Genomic DNA, 21,203 nt, shown 5'->3' on the forward strand with positions numbered 1-21,203 from the left:
TTGGGATGCATGCCACTCAAGATCAAGACTGGAGGGATGCCTTAGAGGTTTGAATGGAAGGATTGGATATTAGAGTGTTTGAGGGCCAACGTGCTTTAATGGCTAGGCCATTTAATCGGGATGAACTATTTGATGCCTTGAAGAAGATGAAGGACAGTCCCCTAAGTCTTGATGGCTTCCTAGCGAAGTTCTTTCTCTACTTTTGGGACATGGTGGGGGCTAATCTAGTTGAGATGCTTAATGCCTTTGTATGAAGGGGGTTCCTTTCAATAGATGTAAATGTAGGAGTAATGAAGCTTTTCCCTAAATGCTAGATCAAACTTCGGGTACAGGATGGAAGGCCCATTTCAATGCTGAATACATCATATAAAATCATGGCCAAGGCTATTGCTCTTCGTATTTGGGAGGTGTATATGCAGGTGGTTGATGGGACATAGCAGATTTATGAAGTCAAGAGAGATCTTTAACATCTTGAACATCTCGACTACCTTGGATTTTGTAGTGAAAATTGGTCAAAAGTGTATGCTATTTGGTTCGATTTAGATAAAGCATATGTCAGGATAAGATGGAAAATTATTCTAGAAGTTTTTGCCTGATTGGGGTTTGGAGATGGCTTTGTGTGGCAATGATATCCACTCTCTTTCAACAATTCTCTATTTGAATGGGGGCGTGGTCGGGTGCTTTGATCTCCATCGTTCTATCCAACAAGGGTGCCCCATTGCCCCATTATTATTTGCAGTTTGTATGGTTCCTCTCATGTGTAGAAGGAAGTTTGAAGGGGGTTGTCTTGCTTGAGGATGAATAGATATGCTCCCAAATTTTTGCAGATGATCTAATGGCTCTAGTACATGAGGATCATCAAAGTGTGCAATATCTGATGCTGGTTATGCAATATTTCTGTAGGGTCTCGGGGTCTAAGTGTAACTGGCATAAAACTTTGGGATGACAACTAGTATCGATCCCCTCCCTCCATGGGCTAGCGATTTAGCACTGGGTTGGATTAAGCGAGGGGAGGTTGTGAGATATCTGGGTGCCCCAATTGGGTAAGGGGTGACTATGAAGCAAGGTTCAACTATTTTTTTGACAAGATTAAAGCAAAATTCAAAGCATGGAGTGGGTTGTGTTTGGGCTAGAATGCCAGATTACTGATTCTTAAGCATGTCCTTACTACTGCAACCACGTATGTGGCTAGTATTTGGAAATTTGAAAAATCCTTTGGATGCAAATTGAAAGGTTGCTCTGGTCCTTTCTCTAGTGGTAGGAGGAGAACGCATCAAAGAGGGTTCAGATTCCCTGACATGAGTGAAGAATCTATCATTAATTGGGAAATGGTTGCCTACACTATTTCGAGATAAGTCCCCTTCGGTCGAATTGGTAAAATGGTTTATAGAACAAGGTCAAAGTGCTAGAGTAGGCTTTTGGACCTCCCTTTCTTGGTCTGATAGGCTTGTGTCTGAATTATTAATGAAAATCAAGAGATTTGACTTGGTGGCAGGATTATTTGGCAGTTTGGAAACTGTGTATAGAAATTGACTTGGAAAAGCATGCAGCTTTAAGGGGGGATGCTAGTTGACTAAATGAACTGAAAGAAGTGGGATGGGCCTGATTAGCAAAAAACTAATCTGTCCATCCCTTAGGACCCTTGCAGGGCCAAAAAAGTAAACAAAAAGGAATGGTGTGGAGGAAGACTCTAGGCAATAAAGGGGAGAGAGAGAAAGAGAGGGGGGGGGAGAAAAGGTGGAGATGGTTTGTAAGAAGCCTTGAGAGAGAGAGAGAGAGAGAGAGAGAGAGAGAGAGAGTCAACCACTTTAAAGTCTACATTCAAGTCCAATGAAGAAGAGTGAACATATTGTCCAATAGGAAAAATGTACTTCCAAAAATTCTAAAAATGCCTAATTTCTGTTTTGCCCAATTTTAGCCTTGTTAAGGCTACCCAGAGGGTAGGCCAAAAAAAAAAAAAGCGTGGCATCGAGTATGACCCCCTAACATTGAAAAATCAAAAATTCCAATTGTATTAGTTCCATATCCTCTTGTGACTCTAGCTTGTTTCCCTCCCTCTCCTCTTTGTTGCTAGCTTAGCTCTCCCCCTTCCTCCCTTTCCCTCACTTTTCTCCTCTCTCTAGCCTCTTCTTGCTACTCTCCCCTCTCTCTTCTCACTCTCTCCCCGCTCATCTCTTCTCACTCCTCTCCCTCTCTGACAACCCCTTAGCCCTTGCTTGACTTGCCTGAAAGCCAACGTTGTGTTGTATTTTCTCAAGTGCAGCAAGAAATTACAATTGTTTGAGCTGTTTAACTTTGTGGAGGGAGGTGACTTTGTGGAGAGAAAGGTGAGGCACACGATCGATTGAGGAAAAAAGCTTAGCAAATGTGAGAGGCAATCGAGTGCGAGGGCGAGCCGAGCAACCTAGAGGAGATGGGAAGGAGAAGTGGGAACAAAGAAAGCGATAGGAGGAGGGAAGTAGGGAAGATGGAAGGGAGGAGGAGGAAGTTGAAGATGGCACATAGGTGAAGAGGAGCAACAAAGGAGGGAGACTCATGACAAAAAAGGAGGGGGAGGTTGAGGGCACCAAGGAGAGTATAGGCTTCGATTAATTGGGCTAATTAAGAGGAGCAATACTCGCTTAGGTTAATTAATTTCATTTTTATGAGAAGGAACTCATTAATAGAATTATATTTTTGTAAGCTATTAACGGGCCCCAAATTGAATTTGGGCCCCTATTAATTAATTAGTTTGATGGAAAGGCAATGGCTTGAAATTGATTGACGTAAGCGAATTGAAGCGATTAAGAAACTAAAATCAAGAAGCTTCGATTCTAAGAAGCTACTCCATCTATTGGGTAGCTTCTTCAAGAAGATTCCTGCAATTAGTATAAATACCAAGGCAGGCTGGAGGGAAGAGAAGGTGCGCTGTGAAAGCCTCCCAGTGAAGAAAGGAGGAATGGAAGGGGGAGAGAGGCTCTGAGAGAGGAGAACGTACAATCTATGAGCAACTCTCTATGCCTCAAGAGGGAGGGAGGAAGAGGGCGAGGTGAATTGAAGGGGAGAGAGGCAAGGGAGGATGAGGAAGAGGAGAGGTAAGGTAAGGCGACTATGGTGAGGGAGAGGCAAAGGTCAACTGAGGGCAAGGAAGGGTGGCTGAAGCTAGAGAGAGGTCGAGGGAGAGGCAAGGAAGTGCACCTGAGGCAAGGAAGGGAGGCTAAGGTAGAGGAGAGGAGAGGAAGGCCTACTAAGGTGAGGGAGAGGAGAGAGGCTTCTGTTAATTGGGCTACTTAGTTTAATTAGGGAGAGACCCTTAGGTTAATTAAGATAATCAAGCAAAATAAGCAATTAGGAAGTAATTATTTAATTCAAACAAGTAGAAGAAGAGAATAGGAGAAGCAATATTAGCCCTTAGAGTAGGAGAAGCGATTAGCCATAATAATGTCCTCTAACATAATTTACAAATATACCACTAGACTAGCCATAATAATGTCCTCTAACATAATTTACAAATATACCATTAGACTCAAGTATGAAAGTAGAACAAGGTGAATTCATTCAATGGGTGGTTAGCCATAATAATGTCCTCTAGCATAATTTACAAATATACCATTAGATGCAAATATGCAAGTAGAACAAGGTGAATTCATTCAATGGGGCAATTTTGAACTTAATGTGGCTGATTTGTGGACGTGCAATGGAAAAAGAGTGCAGAAACTTGAGTGAGAGAGGATACGAGGATAGCATGGAGGACTCGAGTGAAGCTGGAGAAAAGTAAGCTATTGTGAGGAAAGTATAATAAACTGGAGTGACACTCGAGTAGATTCTAAATCCCAATTTCATTACTAAGACCTATCCTTCCAAGATAGGCCAATAATAAGATGCAAGATGCAAGTAAAGAAAGGTCGTTTAACTAAAATAAATAATTTCGATCAATTTAAATTACTTGAAAATTGCATGATTTGCTTAAATTAAAATGTGTTTATAATATTTTAAAAGTAGATGAAATGCGCGAACGTGTTAAAATTAAAACTTCTCGGGATTTTCTGAAAAGCTTAGCGGCACTAGTAACTCCAACCGTCCACGTGGCAAATATTAGCGTCGTTGCGCACACGCATCAGAAATCTGTCTGTATAATTTCCACAAAATTAAACAATCAAATTTTCAGATTGCTCTAAGGAAAAAGACAAATAAGGAAGCGAAGTAGAAACCAGTTACGTATTTATTCAGCCGTTACATATGTTAATTATCCCCATTTCTTCACTCATTACCAAACCCGGGGAACGCCAGTAGCGTACCTCACAAAGAAACGACAATTTCTGCTATACTACTCATGGCTGAACACGAGGAGTGTTAGCAACAGAGTTGGGCATGTCACAGTGCCCACACCTACGCTCCTAAAGCCCTCTTCCTCATCCCCGTCGCAAACACCAAGACTTTTGCTGGAGGAGCCATTAGCAACGCTTCCTTCACACTTGGGTACTCTACCACCCGTTCAATCCATGGCTTGAGATGAGGGAGCTGCCTCTCGTCCGGGATCTTGAATTTGCCCAGCGTCTCATAACTCATGAACCAGCAGATGAAAGGGGCTAGAGCAATGTCCACCAGACCGATGGAATCTCCTCCGAAGTAAGGCTTCCCACCAGCAACATCGCGTAAAGCAGCGTCTAGTGTTGTGAAAACCTCGATGAAGTCTTTCTTGGCTTGTTCTTGGAGTTCGCCTTCTGGGCTTTTGATGATCCGGGCCCCCGCGTCATACACCTGGAGCATCAACGGAAACCACTCACAACAGTCAGTCAAAATTTCTTGGAAAGTTTCACAGAATCACAGGAAAACGCAAGACAGTGAGAAGCGTTGCGGACTCCAAACAGAGCAGGAAACAGCAGTACCGACCGGCAGACATCATCGGCAAGAAGTTCAGCATGTGAGAAGCGTGGCAGACTCCACACAGAGCAGCAGCTAGCAGCACCGACCGACCTTGCTAGGACTAAAAGAAACTCGCAGAGAGGCAACAACGCACGAGCAAAACAAACCGCCCAAAGAACATAACAACTCACCTTCTTGTCTACATAGTCAGCCCAGAAGCGAGCAACGGCTCGCTGGTAAGGATCCTTAGGAAGGAAGCTCTTCTCAGAGGAGGGCCAAGCTTCGTCGATATACTGGACGATGATGAGGGACTCGGAGACGGCCTTCCCATTGTGGATCAAGACAGGGATTTTCTTGTGGATGGGGTTGGAAGAGAGGAGGAGCTGGCTCTTGTTCTGCAAGTCCTCCTCGTGATAATCATAAGAAACGCCTTTCTCCTTGAGGGCGACGAGGACGCGCATGCCGAACATACTAAGCCATGTGTTGAGGACCTTAACGTCGCTAGCAGGCATTGTCACAGAGTTAGCGACTGGACGGGCTATGGATGTAACCTATGGATAGCAAGAGAGCTAACACAATAGAACTTGTGGTTATTGATGACTAGGGCCTTGACATCTATATAGAATTTGGGAAGTTTCTCGCCGCCTTGGTTTACTTCACCTTACCTCGAGTGTTATCGTTGGTTAATATGATGTCATTGCTTACATCACATCACCACCTTTTCCTCTTTCTCTTCAAACCCCCAACCTTTTGTGTGAGGGACCTCTTCTTTTGACTATTACTATATCTTAAGGACGGAGGAGGGAGCCAACCTTGCCACCTGTCGTGAGGAGAGGGAGAGTCAAGCACCACATGTCGCAAGGGGAGGGAGAGTCAAGTGCCACATGTCGCGAGAGGAGGGAGGAGGGAAAACGTTGGTGTGAAACGTGCTGTGACGCCATGAATACCCGCTCCACCACCCCTTGCAAATCTCCCTTGTTGAGTGGCCATTGCGCACCTTTCCAAAATCTCGTGCCTCCATTTGTGAGGCCATGAAGGCCATCAAGAGTAGCCATAGTCGTCATCACGAAATCTCCCCCACCGAGCACCCTGCTCCATCCAATTCCATTGTCACCTTGGCTCAGGCTGTCACCTCCTCGCACGCGCTGGAGTATCTCAGAGACCCAGACTCATCGTCTCCTCTCTCTAGAAGCTTGATCTCTACAAGCTCAATGTACGGTGACCTCCAATGAGCTCCCGCGTACGGTGACCTCTAGCAAGCTCCCACGCACGGTGGCCACTAGCGAGCTCTAGAGCTACGGTGCAGTCTGTAGACGGTGGACCTCCAGCCCTCAGCATCGAGCTGTCGTGTGCGGATTCTCACGCAAATCAACCATCACCACAGCGAGTCCTGGGGTGCTATTTAGAGACGCCATCGCCACAGCGTGCAAACATACCTTGCTAGGCTCGTTGCCCATCTTCGCAACTCCTGTGTCGTGAGGGTAGTTTTTCAATTAGGGCGGTTTGCCTCTCGAGTTGGAGGGGGGATACCATGCATTGGATCTCTCTCTCTCTCTCTCTCTCTCGCGCCCCCCCCCCCCCCCCTTCCACCTATCTTTCTCTCTTTCTCTTGCTTGGAGAAAAAGTACGGCCATTGTTCAAAACCCACACGTTTTTAAATTATTGTGTATGTGTATATATACTTTCTATCTATCTATCTATTGCAAAGTTTTATATTAATGTTGAAAGTATGGTCCACTTTTAAAGAGAAGCAAGGCCATTGTTCACTCGATGAAAACCCACACTTTTTTAAATTATTGTGTGTGTATATATACTTTCTATCTATCTATCCATTGCAAAGTTTTATTTTAGTGTTGAAAGTACGGGCCATTTTTGGAGGGGGAGAGAGAGAGAGAGAGAGAGACAGAGGTGTGTGTGTGTCAGGCTATGGATAGCAAGAGAGTTAAGATACAACAGAACTTGAGGTTGCTGATGACTAGGGCCTTGAGATTTATATAGAATTTGGGAAGCTTCTCCCCCCCTTGGTTTACTTAACCTTACCTTGAGTGTTATCCTTAGTTAATGTGATGTCCTTGCTTACATCACATCACCACCTTTTCCTCACCCACCTTGTCTCTCTGATTCTTCCTTGGGCCCCCAACCTTTTATGTGAGGGACAAGGGATTTATCGACCTCTTCTTACTATTACTATATCTTAAGGACGGAGAAGGAGCCAACCTTGCCACGTGTCATGTGAGGAGAGGGAGAGTCAAGTGCCACATGTCACGAGGGGGAGAGTCAAGTGCCACATGTCACGAGGGGAGGGAGGAGGGAAAATGTTGGTGCGAAACACCCTATGACGCCATGAATACCCGCTCCACTACCCCTAGCAAATCTCCCCCCACTGAGCAGCCATTGCGCACCTTTCCAAAATCTCCCGCCTCCACCTGCGAGCGATGAAGGCCATGAAGACTAGCCATAGTCGTCACACGGCTCCACCACGCCTGGCAAATCTCCCCCATCGAGCACTCTCCTCCATCCAGTTCCATCGTCACCTCGGCTCAGCCTGTCACCTCCCCACACATGCTGGAGTCTCTCAGAGACTCAAACTCACCGTCTCCTCTCTCCAGAAGCTTGACTTCTAGAAGCTCAGCAACGGTGACCTCCAGCAAGCTCCTACGCACGGTGGCCACCAGTGAGCTCTAGAGATATGGTGCAGTCTGTAGACGATGGACCTCCAGCCCTCAGCATCAAGCTTTCGCGTGCGGATTCTCACGCAAATCAACCATCGCTAGAGCACCTCTCTCTCTCTCTCTCTCCCCACCTCCCCCCCCTTCCACCTATCTTTCTCTCCTTCTCTTGCCTGGAGAAAAAGTACAGCCATTGTTCAAAACCCACACTTTTTAAATTATTATGTGTATATATACTTTCTATCTATCTATCTATTGCAAGGTTTTATATTAGTGTTGAAAGTATGTCCACTTTTTTTTTAATAAATAAAAAGTAACTTATATATTAGAAAGGGGGGTGGTTAGCCCAAGATAAAACCTACAAAATTTGGTCAAAAGCAAGCCTTAAGCCCTAGACCTTCGCTGTACCAGCAGCTGACTTGACCAAAGAGACAACTAGGGATTACAATTCGGTGACTACTCCTCCTAGCACATCACTGACAATGTTATCTGTGGTATCCAGAAGCTTGGCAAAATCCCTCAGGAAGCTCCTCACACCATTCAAGATAGCTGATTCTCTCAAGGCTATGCTGCCTTGATGATAAAAGACTATGCTGTTCCTTATTTCCCAGATGGCCAAAAGCACCGTAGCCCGTAGATATGGCCATGTTGCCACCAAAGTTGACGGGAGGTTTGAGACATCCCCTAGGAAGGCCTTGCGCCAGTTGCTCCCAAGAAAGAAACTTCTCATCAGGCCCGTCCTCCTAATCGCGCCCTCCACCCTTGCCCAAATCTGCCACACCACCGGGTAGCTCCACATCATATGTAGTTCTACCTCCTTGGCTCTCCCATACATCGAGCAGGTCGGATTGATCACGAACCGCCTTGCCAGGCATCCCTGCAAGGGAAGGCACTGATGTGCTATCTTCTAGAGGAAGAATCTGGCTTTGCCTACATGGCAAATCTGATGGAACTTGTCCCTCCACCATTTCACACCCCTCCTTAGCATCCACTTGGAGTTTAGGTTCCTTATTGGCATTGCTCCTTGGGAAAGAAGCTTGTAGGTCGCTTTTGCAGTAATTTTCTGCAGACAAGTCTTCCCGACTCTCCATTGGTCTTTCCTGTGGGTTGTCGCAGGGACATAATTAGATGGCCACTCCTCTGTAATTATTTCGAGGACTGTAGCCATCAGATCCGCTTTCCTGAGCATGAGGGCAAACTTGATTTTGAGCTCCTCTAGCGGAATCCAATCTGCCACATGGGGATTCCAAATATCCATCCATATTCTGATGCTTCTTATATAAACTCCTGGCATGAAGCAGGTCATGCCGACTAAACGCGTCGCCCTCCTTTCTAATTGCTCAACTCCATCAAATGGATTCGAAGAGGCTTGTATCCCCCTTCAGCCCTGGACGAGGAACCCAATTTAGAAACTTAAGGCATGTCTTCCAAGTTGAAAGCTGAGGTCAGGCCTGCGGCCATGTCGGAGCCATGAACTTGAAACGAGAAGTCAGAGAACAGCCTATCATACCAGCCCAGATTCGACCATGACCCGACCTTTTTCCCTTTGGCTTGTTCCATAAAGAACCTTATTAACTTGGCCCACAGGATGTCCTCAAAGAACAGCTTAGGGAGCCACTTGCCCACCAGTGAGATACTCTTATTGCACACATCTGGAAGCCCCAACCCACCCAAATGCTTGGGTAGCTTCATAAGCTCCCAGGATATATCATGCATGTGCCTTCGATTTTCCTCTTCCGCCTAGAGAAAGGACTGCATCAATATTTCAATCTGTAGCCAATGAGGTTTCTTGAAATTCCATATAGTCACGACGTAGGTGGTGGCCGCCGAGAGGACACGCTGAACAATCAGATACCTAGCATTCCAACCTAACTAGAGACCATGCCAAGCTCTTAGATTGGCCTTTATCTTCTCCTTAAACCACATGAACCTCTGCTTGAGGGATATGCCCAATGGTGTGCCCAGGTATCGGATTACCTCACCATTTGGAATGATCTGAACTTGGAGGTCCTTTAGTTAGTCGAGGGGGGATCTTGAGTCATGTGGATGACGAAGGTCTTTGACCAACTACACTTTGAGCCCGAGGCTTGGCAAAAACACTCAATGGTATCCAGTAGATGGGAGATGCTATCACGATCATTGAGTGAAAACCCACTTTTAAAGAGAAGTAAGGCCATTTGTTAATCTACAAAAACCCACACTTCTTTAAATTATTGTGTATGTGTATATATACTTTCTATCTATCTATCTATTGCAAAGTTTCATATTAATGTTGAAAGTATGGGCCATTTGAGAGAGAGAGAGAGAGAGATCTCGGCATGCATGCATTTTTCTAGATGTTGTTGCGATTTAAAAATATGCCCTTAGGCAGGTCCCTAGACTCTTTCAATGAGACTAAAATTTTGGTAGGTGCTCCATGTAGCTAAAATTTCATAGATCCTTATGTAGTTGGTTGAATAGATCTCTCTCTCTTTCTCTTTCTGTCTCACTCACATGCATGTGTAAGAAAATATAGGCATTCGTTTTGGGGGAGGGTAGTTCATGTAACATAGACAATTGTGATTTATGGGATGCTTCATTTTGCTTTATGGCAAGAACTAGGGGGGCCGGTACATTTGCATGGTTTAAGACAAGCTTTGATCTGGGAATCTTTTGGTCTTAAAAAGTGTTATACGGTAATATTTTAGGTAGATAGATAGATAGATAGATAGAGAGAGGGGAGAGAGAGAGAGAGAGAGAGAGAGAGAGAGAGAGAGAGAGAGAGAGAGAGAGAGAGAGAGTAGTGATGGAGTGATGGACCTTCATGTTATGCATCATCGCTGACATAAGGTGCTTTGGAGTGATGGACCTTGATGTTATCCATCGTCCCTGACATTAGGCGCTTTGGATTCTAAGTGTCATACATTGACATATATGCCTTAGAGTAGGATGGACATGTCTTCAATTCGATATGCAATCACACAACTCATTCAACACATATATTAGAGTGCCCATCTATGTGTATGTGAGGTGAGTGCTCTCTCTCTCTCTCATCTCTAGATTATAACAAATTTCAAAGCCTTTGGTGTGATCCAATTATACAATTGAGTCAATACATACCTGAAGAGGTTTTTGTATTTTGTTTTGGATGAAGCTGTAGAAATGACTTCTACCACTGTTCCAAATCTTAGGGAGTCATGCTTTCATGTGCGACAAAGCCTTTGTGTAATGAAGCAAGGGGTGAAGACCTCCACAATTTTTGACGTTGTGTCATCATCCTTTCGTGAGCCACCCAACCTTCACGTGACAAAACAAGTTGTTATAAGGGCGGAGGCTTCATTTCATGGAGCAAATCAAGCTCCCAAGTTGCCTTCAAGGTGTTTTAAGTCGAGTTGTGAATGTCGCGCTGTTGTTATAATGAAATGACTTAGAAGGGGGGGAGCTTCAACCCATGCAACTGAGCATGCAAGTAGGAGCCTATCATATTCAAGGAAATACAATCTTTTAAAGTCCATTCAAGACATGTGCGAGCATAATAAGGATGCGTGTGCCATGAACACACAATATATGGCCTCGTTATGAGGAGAAATCCATTCAGATTGTGGTGGAGTAATAGCATAGGACATGGGAGAATTCCCTAGATTTCTCATTGCAAGGATTTCTCAAATTGAGAATAGCATGAAGGACACTAATCAGTGGATGCAATAGATTTTGGGGAGAAGTGGAGAAGGGGAAGTTGTATGTGAGAATGGGTGTAGACTACAAGTTGATAAGTTGAAAGAACAAGTTTAGCTACTATCAAGGATGAGCCATAAACTGAGCAGTTGTGACAATTAAGATACTCCTGAGATTTTTGCATCACTTTTTGTATAGGAACCCCAAATCCTTCTATGGGATTCCTATACTTGGGTTGCCCTTAAGTTATTTAGCAAGACAAATTTTTTGTGCCTATTTTGCAATTTAAGGATTTTATGTGGTTTTATTTATGGGAATAATCTATTTTAGCTTCTTACCTTCATTTTGAAGTATATCTATGGCAATACAAGACAGTTTAATTTAATATTTGAATTGTGGATTGTTCCTTGCCATTTTAGTTTTGTTTGAGATATACACAAATATTTATAATGTTTTGCATCGTGTATTCACATAAACGCTTATGCAATGCTTATACATTTCCATTTGAATATCTTCATTCATATAAACATCGTTTCTTGAGATGGTAAACATTGAGTTTTAATTAGATAGATCAGCTTTGGTTTTTGTATGCTATTTGTGTTTCAATTGATGTTAGACATGTCACGAATTATTGATAGATTCACAAACATTATCAAGAGTTGGGTTCCCTGTGGTGAATTTGGTCATCTGTGCAAATATCATGGGATTGTACATTTATCTTAGGATGATGTGAAGTTATATCTGTGGGATTCACTTGCGAGACTCTTGCGAGAGATCTCCAAGCCTTCTTGTAAGGTAGGAATAGTAGATTCTAAAGTTATGATTGTTAATGCTTAAATACTTCAAAATATTTAAAAATATCAATAAAATATCTAAGCCATGAGGTGGGACTTCAATTTTTTGTAAAGCGTTAATTTGCAAAATAGTATTTGTAATATTTTCTTATGTAACAACAATTTGCCCCAGAGATTGTTTCTTATGGGAATTGGGATTTTCCCATTTTATCTAATATTGGTTTTATGTATATAGATACATACATACTGACAAAATATGAAGAGGGGAGAGGAGAACAGTGGAGATGAGGAGAGAGGGCACAACTAGAAAGCACACCACAAATGACTAAATGTACACTAGATTTAGTTGAAAATGTAGAATATATACAAACCCTTTTAGGGTTAGGGTTAGGGAATCTAACCCTTTCCTTTATAGCACTCTATATGTGTTAGTGCTATGCACATGTAATCACATGATGTTGAGATAATTTGTCAACACCTTCCCTCAAGATCAACATTATGAAGCAGGCCTTCCCTCAAGATAATAATTCTAGGGAATTGAAGAAGGACTAAGCATTACATTCCATCACACCCCTTTAATGGGAATGTCCTTCCTCTAAGTCAAACCAAGAGCTTGTTGGTGTTTCTTGAAAAGCTCTTTATCGAGTGGTTTGGTGAAGTTGTCTGCATCATTCTCTTTGTTATCATAATGATGCAATGTGATGTCACCAAGTAACACTCTTTCTCTGATGAAGTACTCTCTGACATCAATGTGCTTTGTCCTAGAGTGATTTACTGGATTCTTGGCCAATGCTTGAGCTGATTGATTATCATAGTATATTGTTGTTGGCTTTGATTAATCAAAATAGTGTGTTTTTGCCAATAGTCTTCTAAGCCATATAGCCTCACATGCATCTGTAGTGAGGGCTCTATATTTTGCTTCAGTCGAAGGCAAAGAAACAGTTGGCTATTTGTTTGACAACCATGATATAGCACCTTGACCAAGAAAAAATGCATATCCATGTGTCGATCTCCTAGTCTCATGATCTTCGGCATAGTCATTGTTACAGTATCCATGCAACCTTGGATGACTTCCTCTATATTCTATTCCAAATTGTCTTGTACCTCTGATGTATCTCAAGACTCTTTTGGCTGCACTCCAATGAGACAGTTTTGGATTTGCCATAAACTGTGCAAGTGAGCTTACTACATAACAAATATCTGGCTGTGTAACTATCACAATCAGATCATCTACGTACAAAAGTGCAATAGTAATGTCTTCCCCTTGAACTTTGTAGTAGAGAGTATGATTTGCATTGGACTTCATGTATCCGAGATCAGCAAAATACTTGTCGATTCTACTGTACCAACTTCTGGGTGCTTGCTTTAAGCCATAGAGACTTTTCTTGAGATGGCAAACTTGATTCTCCTTTCTTGGTTCAACATAACCTGCTGGTTGTTGCATGTAGACTTTCTCATCTAGATAACCATTGAGAAATGCACTCTTGACATCAAGCTGATACACATTCCATCTACTGAGTGTCGCTGATGATGTTAAGAATCGTAAGGAATCCATCTTTGCTCTACTGAACTAAAAGTCTCATCATAGTCTTGACCATATTGCTGTGCAAATCCTTTTGCAACTAGTCTTGCTTTGTATCTTTCAATGCTTCCATCTGGATTGTACTTCACTTTGTATACCCATTTGTTTGCTATGGCCTTCTTTCCTAGTGGAAGGTTACATAATTCCCAAGGATTATTCTTGTATGAAGCATCCATACTTCATTGATAGTACTGCCTCCACAAGATGAGGCATCCTTTGAAGATTATGCATTTTAAAACATCTCTATGTATGCTCTAGATCTCTCTTTATGTTGAGTCAAGGTACTCAGCCTGGATAGTCCTCCAAAATGAATGAAATAAATTATTGTGTTTTGTGTGTTTTGTAAACACCTCTGGTCACCTTATGATGTAGGCCATGTGTATGTGTTTTTCTCCACGGTACCTCCTGCAAACATTGTGTACACGTACATGCAGGGGAGATAACCATTGGAAGGTCTTTTTGTATCCCTTTTGTTTACCTTACACCCATGGGAACCCTTGCTAGCTTGAGATCCTAGCCATTGATAGATCCATGACCACCATGAGATGGCATGAGACACCTTGTGCTAGATATATCCTTGACATAGCCTAAGGCATTCCCTTAAGGGGGGGTTTGTTGGGATATCTCAAGGTGTATGCCTCAGGCACACCTTAGTTTCTATGTGTGAGTGCTAGAGGCACAGTTAGGTGCCCATAAGCATAGTTAGGTGGTGGAAAGCCACATAGGATGATTGAGAGAATCTAGGAGCAGATTGAGGAGATGATTGTGGAGCTTTGAAGTCATCAGTGATGTCAGTGAGCATATAAGAGGTGCCTACATAAGGACCTCACTCTTCTTCATTCCATAATGCAAGTATTCTGAATTTGTGTCCACTCTACTCTTTCCTTTCAGTTTACCAACAACAGTATGAGATGCATAGATGGTCAACTCTCAATTTTAGATAGATGGGAAAAGAATGGCTTTGCTTATTTACCCATGCTTCTTTCTTTCTAAATTATTTTCTTCCTTGGGGCACATTGGTTGAGATCCATCAATTGTGTCATGGTTGGGGATGATGCATGGGCTATTTAATTAAGCTATTGTTCCTTTGCTAAGGAATAGATCCTTATCTAGTTGGTTGAGTGGATACTTTCTAAGGGGATTCAATTTCTCATAAATACAAAAGATGGCAAGACAAATAGAAGAGAGGGTACATTCAGTAAGGTCTCATAGGAGAAGATTGTTGGATTCAACACAGACGGCCCATCGCATTTATGCTATACAAAGAACAAGGTCAAAAACACAAGGTGCTAGAAGCATGAGGGTGGCTGTGGAATCTATGGGTATAGAAGTTGGCCTTTGTAGACAACTGAATCAGATACATGGATGTAGTAATGTAGTGTGCATTGCTAAAAATACAACGGACCTCAATTCTTTGGTAACAGTAGGTAGTGAGCATCAATATGCTTCAGTGATAGATACAACTACTCAAATGGATTCAATGCGGGCGGCCTGTCGCATTTATGCTATACAAAGAACAAGGTCGAAAACACAAGGTTCTAGAAGCATGAGGGTGGCTATGGAATCTATGGATGTAGAAGTTGGCCTTTGCATACAACAAAATCAAATGCATGGACATTGTAATGTAGCATGCATTGCTGAAAATACAATGGACCTCAATACTTTAGCAACAGTAGGGTAATGAGCATCAACATGCTCCAATAATAGGTACAACTACTCAAATGGATGCAAGCAAGGCCGTTACTCATTAAAGAGCATGAAGTCACATTGTTCACAATAGGGACGTGGTTTTGGCAGGCTGGAGCCTCTCTATCTTGTGTACATTTTTGTTAAGGGATAATGTAGAGCACCCATATTTGTATCCCCACTGGTATTCAATGCTCCTTCTCTTCATGTACTCAGGTCCATGGATCATACATGCAGCCTTTGCTAGGCTCAACTATGGAAACAAGAGACGTGAATGCATATGCATCAGGTTGTGGGAAAGCACTGTTGCAAAGTTGGTTATGTGTCATTCTTTCCCTTAGAAGAACTGCCAGAGGAGTCCACATTAGAAAACAAATGTGGGCCGATCCATGCTGACATGTGGTAAATTTGCATCTTAGAAAAAGTATTGACAAATGGGTGAAAGCATGCTACAGTGTCCAAAAAAGTACTCTTTTTAGCAAAGGTTCTAGCATAGATATAGTACTAAAATGTGTACTAAAAGGCACTGATAGTTGGATTAGATTTCCACATATTGAGGAGTCCACGATCTGCAATCTGCAATCCAGTCTCAATCAAGGATGATTTCCCTGCACATCGAGGAATCCACGATCTACAATCTACTCTCAATTGACTCTCTTCTCTCTCGTGGAATCACTCGCACATGTTTGAATCCATTGACAATCGGCTCTCTTCTCTCTCGTGGAGTCCTATCTCTATCCCTGCAATTATCTCCATTCACATTCACTAGAGGTCCATTGCTCTCTCTCTCTCCCAAAGGTCCATTGCTCTCTCTCTCCCCAGATCTCTCCATTCTCTATGCAAACTGGCTCTCCCCTTCTCTCTCATTGAAGCCCTCACACTTTGGACCATATGTCCTCTCTAGCGCAAAAGCCAGTTATGTTTGAGTGACTGTACATCTCTCTCTCTCTCTCTCTCAGGATGACTTTCTCGTATAGTAAGATTGAGCATGCATGTTTTGACATATTGTTTTATTGTGTCGTTCATTAATTTATGATTTACCATTGACATACGATTGTGTGCAGGATGGAGAACTCTGCACTAGAAGTGCCACACCATGAAGGAAACTCGCTCAATGCACTGCCACACCATTGCTCCAAAAGGAACATGAGACACTTGGCATTAACAGTTGTGCGACATTTCAAGCATACCACTAGGAGCAGTCCGCCACCACCTCTTTAACAATATTCCATTCAAAACAACTTTTTTTGAGGCAGAACATCTTCGAAGTCACTTAGAAGCAACAATAACACATATATAAATCCATCATACTTGAGTTGATGAATTGTAAAAAGAATTTCATATCAACTTATGAGAAGATAAATTGCAAAAAGAATTTCATTAAAAAAACAAGGAAGATAAATTGCAAAAATAATTTCATTAAAAAAACAAGGAAGATAAATTGTAAAAAAAACAAGAAGATAAATTGCAAAAAGAGTTTCATTTAAAACTTGTGAGACTAGCTCTCATACAATGTCATTTCATAGACGATCTAGTCCTAACATTTGGGGTTGGGCATTTGCTAGGATCAATCAAATACGACTTAGAAACTATTTGACTAAATTTCCTCTTCTTTGTCCCCTAAGGGAGAAGGCTACCTAGTACTGTGTCATCCTCCATTTGCTCTCCATCAGAGCTATCAGGCAGTTCAGGCTTTAGCCCTGATATAATCTCAGCTGCCTCAGTGACCCTCTCGCTACTATTTGTGTCAAGCTTTTCACCACTATTCGTGTGTTCACCCTTGTTGTTCTTTCCAGTCAACTCCCCACCACCACCTATGTCTTCGATCTTGTTGTGGTTTCCCGGTAAGTCTTGCATGTCAATCTTGCTATTGCTTCCTCTATAATCCTATCCGGTTGCTGCAGATTTTCTTCATCCAAGTTCAACATATCATCTTCATCCAAGTGCTGATCGTCTTTGATGTCTCCAGTTAGATTGTCTACAAAGATATAAAGTTAGATCAGAAATACGTTTGAGGTGCTGTACACAGAAGACTCTAAATGTGCATCTTTACAAAAAAATACATGCCCTCCTTTTCCTCTATATTCTTGCTTTTGTACAATGACCATACATCAGATTTCTTCTTGTGTTGTATGTGGTGCTTCATCTTAGTAAGAGCTTCCTTAACTGGCAAACTTTCATCTACTAAACAATATATAATACATGAATAGATGCAATTTATAAAACAAGAATAAATGAAATAGATAAAACAAGAACTTGTAACATTAAATACCCTCTTTTGGCCACATAGGAAAAAAAAAGAGTCCTACTTCTCTCCTCTACAACTTTCAGGTCCCCCTGTGCCACTGCCTACTGCTTTTTTACATTGTCCAACATTTCATCCTCGTCATATTCCTAATCCTCAACATCCTCTAAGGAGTTGTCATCTTCCAACCGACTTATAGTTGTTCATTGTCTTCTTTTCCACACGAGGCATGCCCCTCTACCTATTGTTCTTTCTTGGTGTCTATGAACACATTTGAAATGTTAGGAGTTTCACATTTCTCATTTTCAACAGCTTTAGCTTACTTTGTACCAGTCTTCAACTTTTTTGGACATGGTATTTCGGTGTCTTTACCTATTTGTGTAAGGAGAAGAACAATTATTTGAAACTGATTTCAAAAGGCAAATAGATTATTTAAAGATAGACAATAATTAAAAAAAAATTAGTATTTAAACTTGAAGGAAATATGGCCCTTGAGGGGTCCCCTTTAGGGGCAAGGGACATATTCTAACACAGCCCTTGCTCCTTAAGGGGACCCCTCAAGGGCCATATTTCCATTGGTTGTGTTGGAGTCCATATGTGATTGGTACTAAATAGTACTAAGTGCTAAGTGCTACTAATAATGCTAAATACTACTAATACTACTAACTACTGCTACATAGTACTAAATAATACTAATAGTGCTAAGTACTAAACAGTACTAATGCTAATCCTATTAGTGCTAGATAATATTAAGTGCTAACTAAGGTACTAATTACTACTAATACTAAATAGTACTAAGTGCTAACTAATGCTAAATACTACTAAATACTACTGATACTAAATAGTACTAAATACTACTAAATACCACTGATACTGATACTAAATAGTACTAAGTGCTAACTAGTGCTAAATACTACTAATTACTATTGATACTACTAAATAGTACTAAATGCTACAAATTAAATAGTAATAACTGCTAGCTTAGAGTAGTAGATGATAAATAGTATTAAATGCTAAATAATACTAAATGCTAAATAGTACTAAATACTAAATTATAGTTCTAAAAACTAAATAGTACTAAAGATTAAATAGTACTAAATGCTAGATAGTGCTAAATCGTACTAAATGCTTAGTAGTATTTAGCCTTTTAGGCTATCCTTTTAGTACTAAATGATATATAGTACTACATGCTAGGTGGTGCTAATATTACTAAATGTTGAACAGTCCTAAATGCTAAATAGTGCTGAATAGTACTACATGCCAAATACTACTAAATGCCAAATAGTGTTAAATGTTAAATAGTGATGAAACACATAGTACTAGCAGTGCTAGATAGTACTAAATAGTACTAAATGCTAACTAGTATTAAATGCTTAGTAGTATTTAGCCTTTTTAGCTATCCTTTTAGTACTAAATACACAGTATTAGTAGCAGTGCTAGATAGTGCTGAAACACAATTGTACTAGTAGTGCTAGAGATAGTGCCAAATAGTACTAAATGCTTACGCTTTTAGTACTAAATGGTAAATAGTACTAAATGCTAAATAGTACTTGATGCTAAATAGTGCTGAATAGTACTAAATCACAAATACTACTAAATGCCAAATAGTGTTAAATGTTAAATAGTTCTGAAACACACAGTACTAGCAGTGCTAGTAGAGAGTGCTAAATAGTACTAAAGTCTAGATAGTGCAAAATGTTAAACATTGCTAAATGCCAAATAGTTCTAAATCCTAAATATTGCTAAATCACATAAATAGTACTATTTAGTACTAAATAACTGACTTCAAATGTTCAACATGTAGAATATTATATTACTCTATTGAGTAATAAGTAATAAGAAAGAAAGAGTGAACAAAATATACCTGCTTTGTCAAAGCCCATGGTAGCCAACCATGCATTTGACACGAATACATTGCAGGATAGATAAATACATTGCAAGTTCTCAGAAAAATGGAATGCTACACACATGATGTGGTATGTCTGCAAGCATGGTGCAAAAAGCACATTAATAGTTTCTTGAGAAAATCCAAGCCCACAGAAAACACACCTGCACATTTATTGAAAGGGTAAGTAAACACTACTTGTAAGAGGACCCAACTCTAAAAACTAAAACATCGATTTGTACATGGAAGTTAAGAATCTTACCATTCAATATTCACGTTCATAGTCGCTGCTCAGAGCCTGTGGGATGGTGAATTGGTGCTAGATTTAGAACTCTGAGACCCTGACTTGGGAGCTTCTCAATCAGATGTTGCATGTTGCTCAAAAACTTGAGCTTGCTTGGTAGTGCTCTCTGCTAATTTGCTGCCTTTTTGTTGATTCAAATATTACTTTTGCTGCATCTAGTTCTACCTCAAGTTTTACTACATCCTTCAAGAACTCATCCCATAGTACACTACCATGTAATAAATTGTCTACTTTTCTATGTACCTAGCTAAGTGTATGTACAATTGATTCAACTTTTGTGAGGGCTTCACACTAAGTTGCAGTAGTAGCCTCAAAGTCTGCATGCAATCTTGCAATTTCCTGTACCCTTCCACTCATGCAGTAACCTTCTTGCTCCACGCTAAACTTCCATTGATATTATCAACTTACAAGCTCTTGTTCATGCTTGATACATGTGCTGTCCAAGCTAGCCGAGTACAGATTCATGTCTCTATGTTGGGCAAAGTCATCCCAATCCACATCTACTCCATGAGTAGATGCAGTGAATGCTAGTGCTAACACTGTACCAACTTCATTGTTTGTGATTGTTTTCGAATTGTAAATCCTATAGTAAATCTTCATAAAATCGTTCAACAAAAATTTCTTTAGCCGACCTATATGAAAGCCACGCCGGCTCTCTTTGTTGTTGTTTCCCCATATTTCTTGGATCTAGGTGTCCAACTCTAGATATAAGTCTGGCTTTGCTCTCAGGAAAAATCTCCATCCAAGACTGACTCTAGTCGGAATTGCTATTGGTTTGCTGTCCTTAGTGTTTGGCTTATCTTTTGTTGGAGTTGGAATAGAAGCCGCTTTGTTGTCCGTAGCCTTTTCCTTCTCTTTGGTTGCAGACTTCTTGGATGGAGTGTTTCTTCTTGAAAAAAGGACATTGAGTTTCTTGGAGGCGGGAGATGTGATGCCTTTGGGCTTCCTTGGAGACATGGTGGTCTTCAGCTACTGCAAAGAGAGTGCCAATAGTACATACACCGTAGCATGCTTTCACCCAAATGTTCACAAGGATTTTGCCCCTATAGAATGTTCCCATGTTATTTGTGGATGAGAAAATAGGATCTTGAGTTGGAGTTTCTTCCATTACATTAGTGCACGTCCTTTGATATGATATTTTGCTTGTAGAGTGGCCATAAGCTCTTAGTAAAGCATGGTTGTGCACAATAGTGGGGCTTCATTTATTGGGTCATCAATTACCTCACTGTTCTATAGTAGTAATTGGAGTTCAAGCTTTGATATTGTAACCTTGTGGAAGTGTAGCTCATAAAAAATCTCCTTATACTTATGGTAGACTGATGTGTATGCTTCCTTAAGCTTTTTCATGTTTAAGGTGACCTATTCTTATTGAGGAATGGATTCATTGGTACTTGACTAGGGCTCTAAGACTTGGACTTGAGCATTGGTTTCCTATAAATTGGTGGCAAGCTGCTCTTTGAGTAGATTCTAAAGGCATTCCCTTGTGAGCTCCTCAATGCAAAAAGTGCATGCTGCCACAGACTATTGTATCTCTACAAG

At 41.3% G+C, this 21,203-nt stretch overlaps 1 protein-coding gene across 1 annotated transcript; it reads right to left on the reverse strand.

Moving 5' to 3' along the window:
- Positions 1–4,249: 4,249 nt before the first annotated feature.
- Positions 4,250–5,425, reverse strand: LOC147892588 (glutathione S-transferase U19-like). Its single transcript, XM_087386938.1, has 2 exons — positions 5,037–5,425; positions 4,250–4,740 (listed from the first exon to the last, which is right to left on the reverse strand). The coding sequence occupies exons 1-2, from the start codon at positions 5,355–5,357 to the stop codon at positions 4,369–4,371; spliced, it is 693 nt and encodes a 230-aa protein (XP_087243064.1). The 5' UTR covers positions 5,358–5,425; the 3' UTR covers positions 4,250–4,368.
- Between the last annotated feature and the right edge of the window lie 15,778 nt (positions 5,426–21,203).

The sequence above is a fragment of the Dipteris shenzhenensis genome, chromosome 16 (assembly GCF_047967505.1).
Source record: "Dipteris shenzhenensis isolate YYH24624 ecotype China chromosome 16, Dip_SZ_1.0, whole genome shotgun sequence".
NCBI classification, from domain to species: Eukaryota; Viridiplantae; Streptophyta; class Polypodiopsida; order Gleicheniales; family Dipteridaceae; genus Dipteris; species Dipteris shenzhenensis.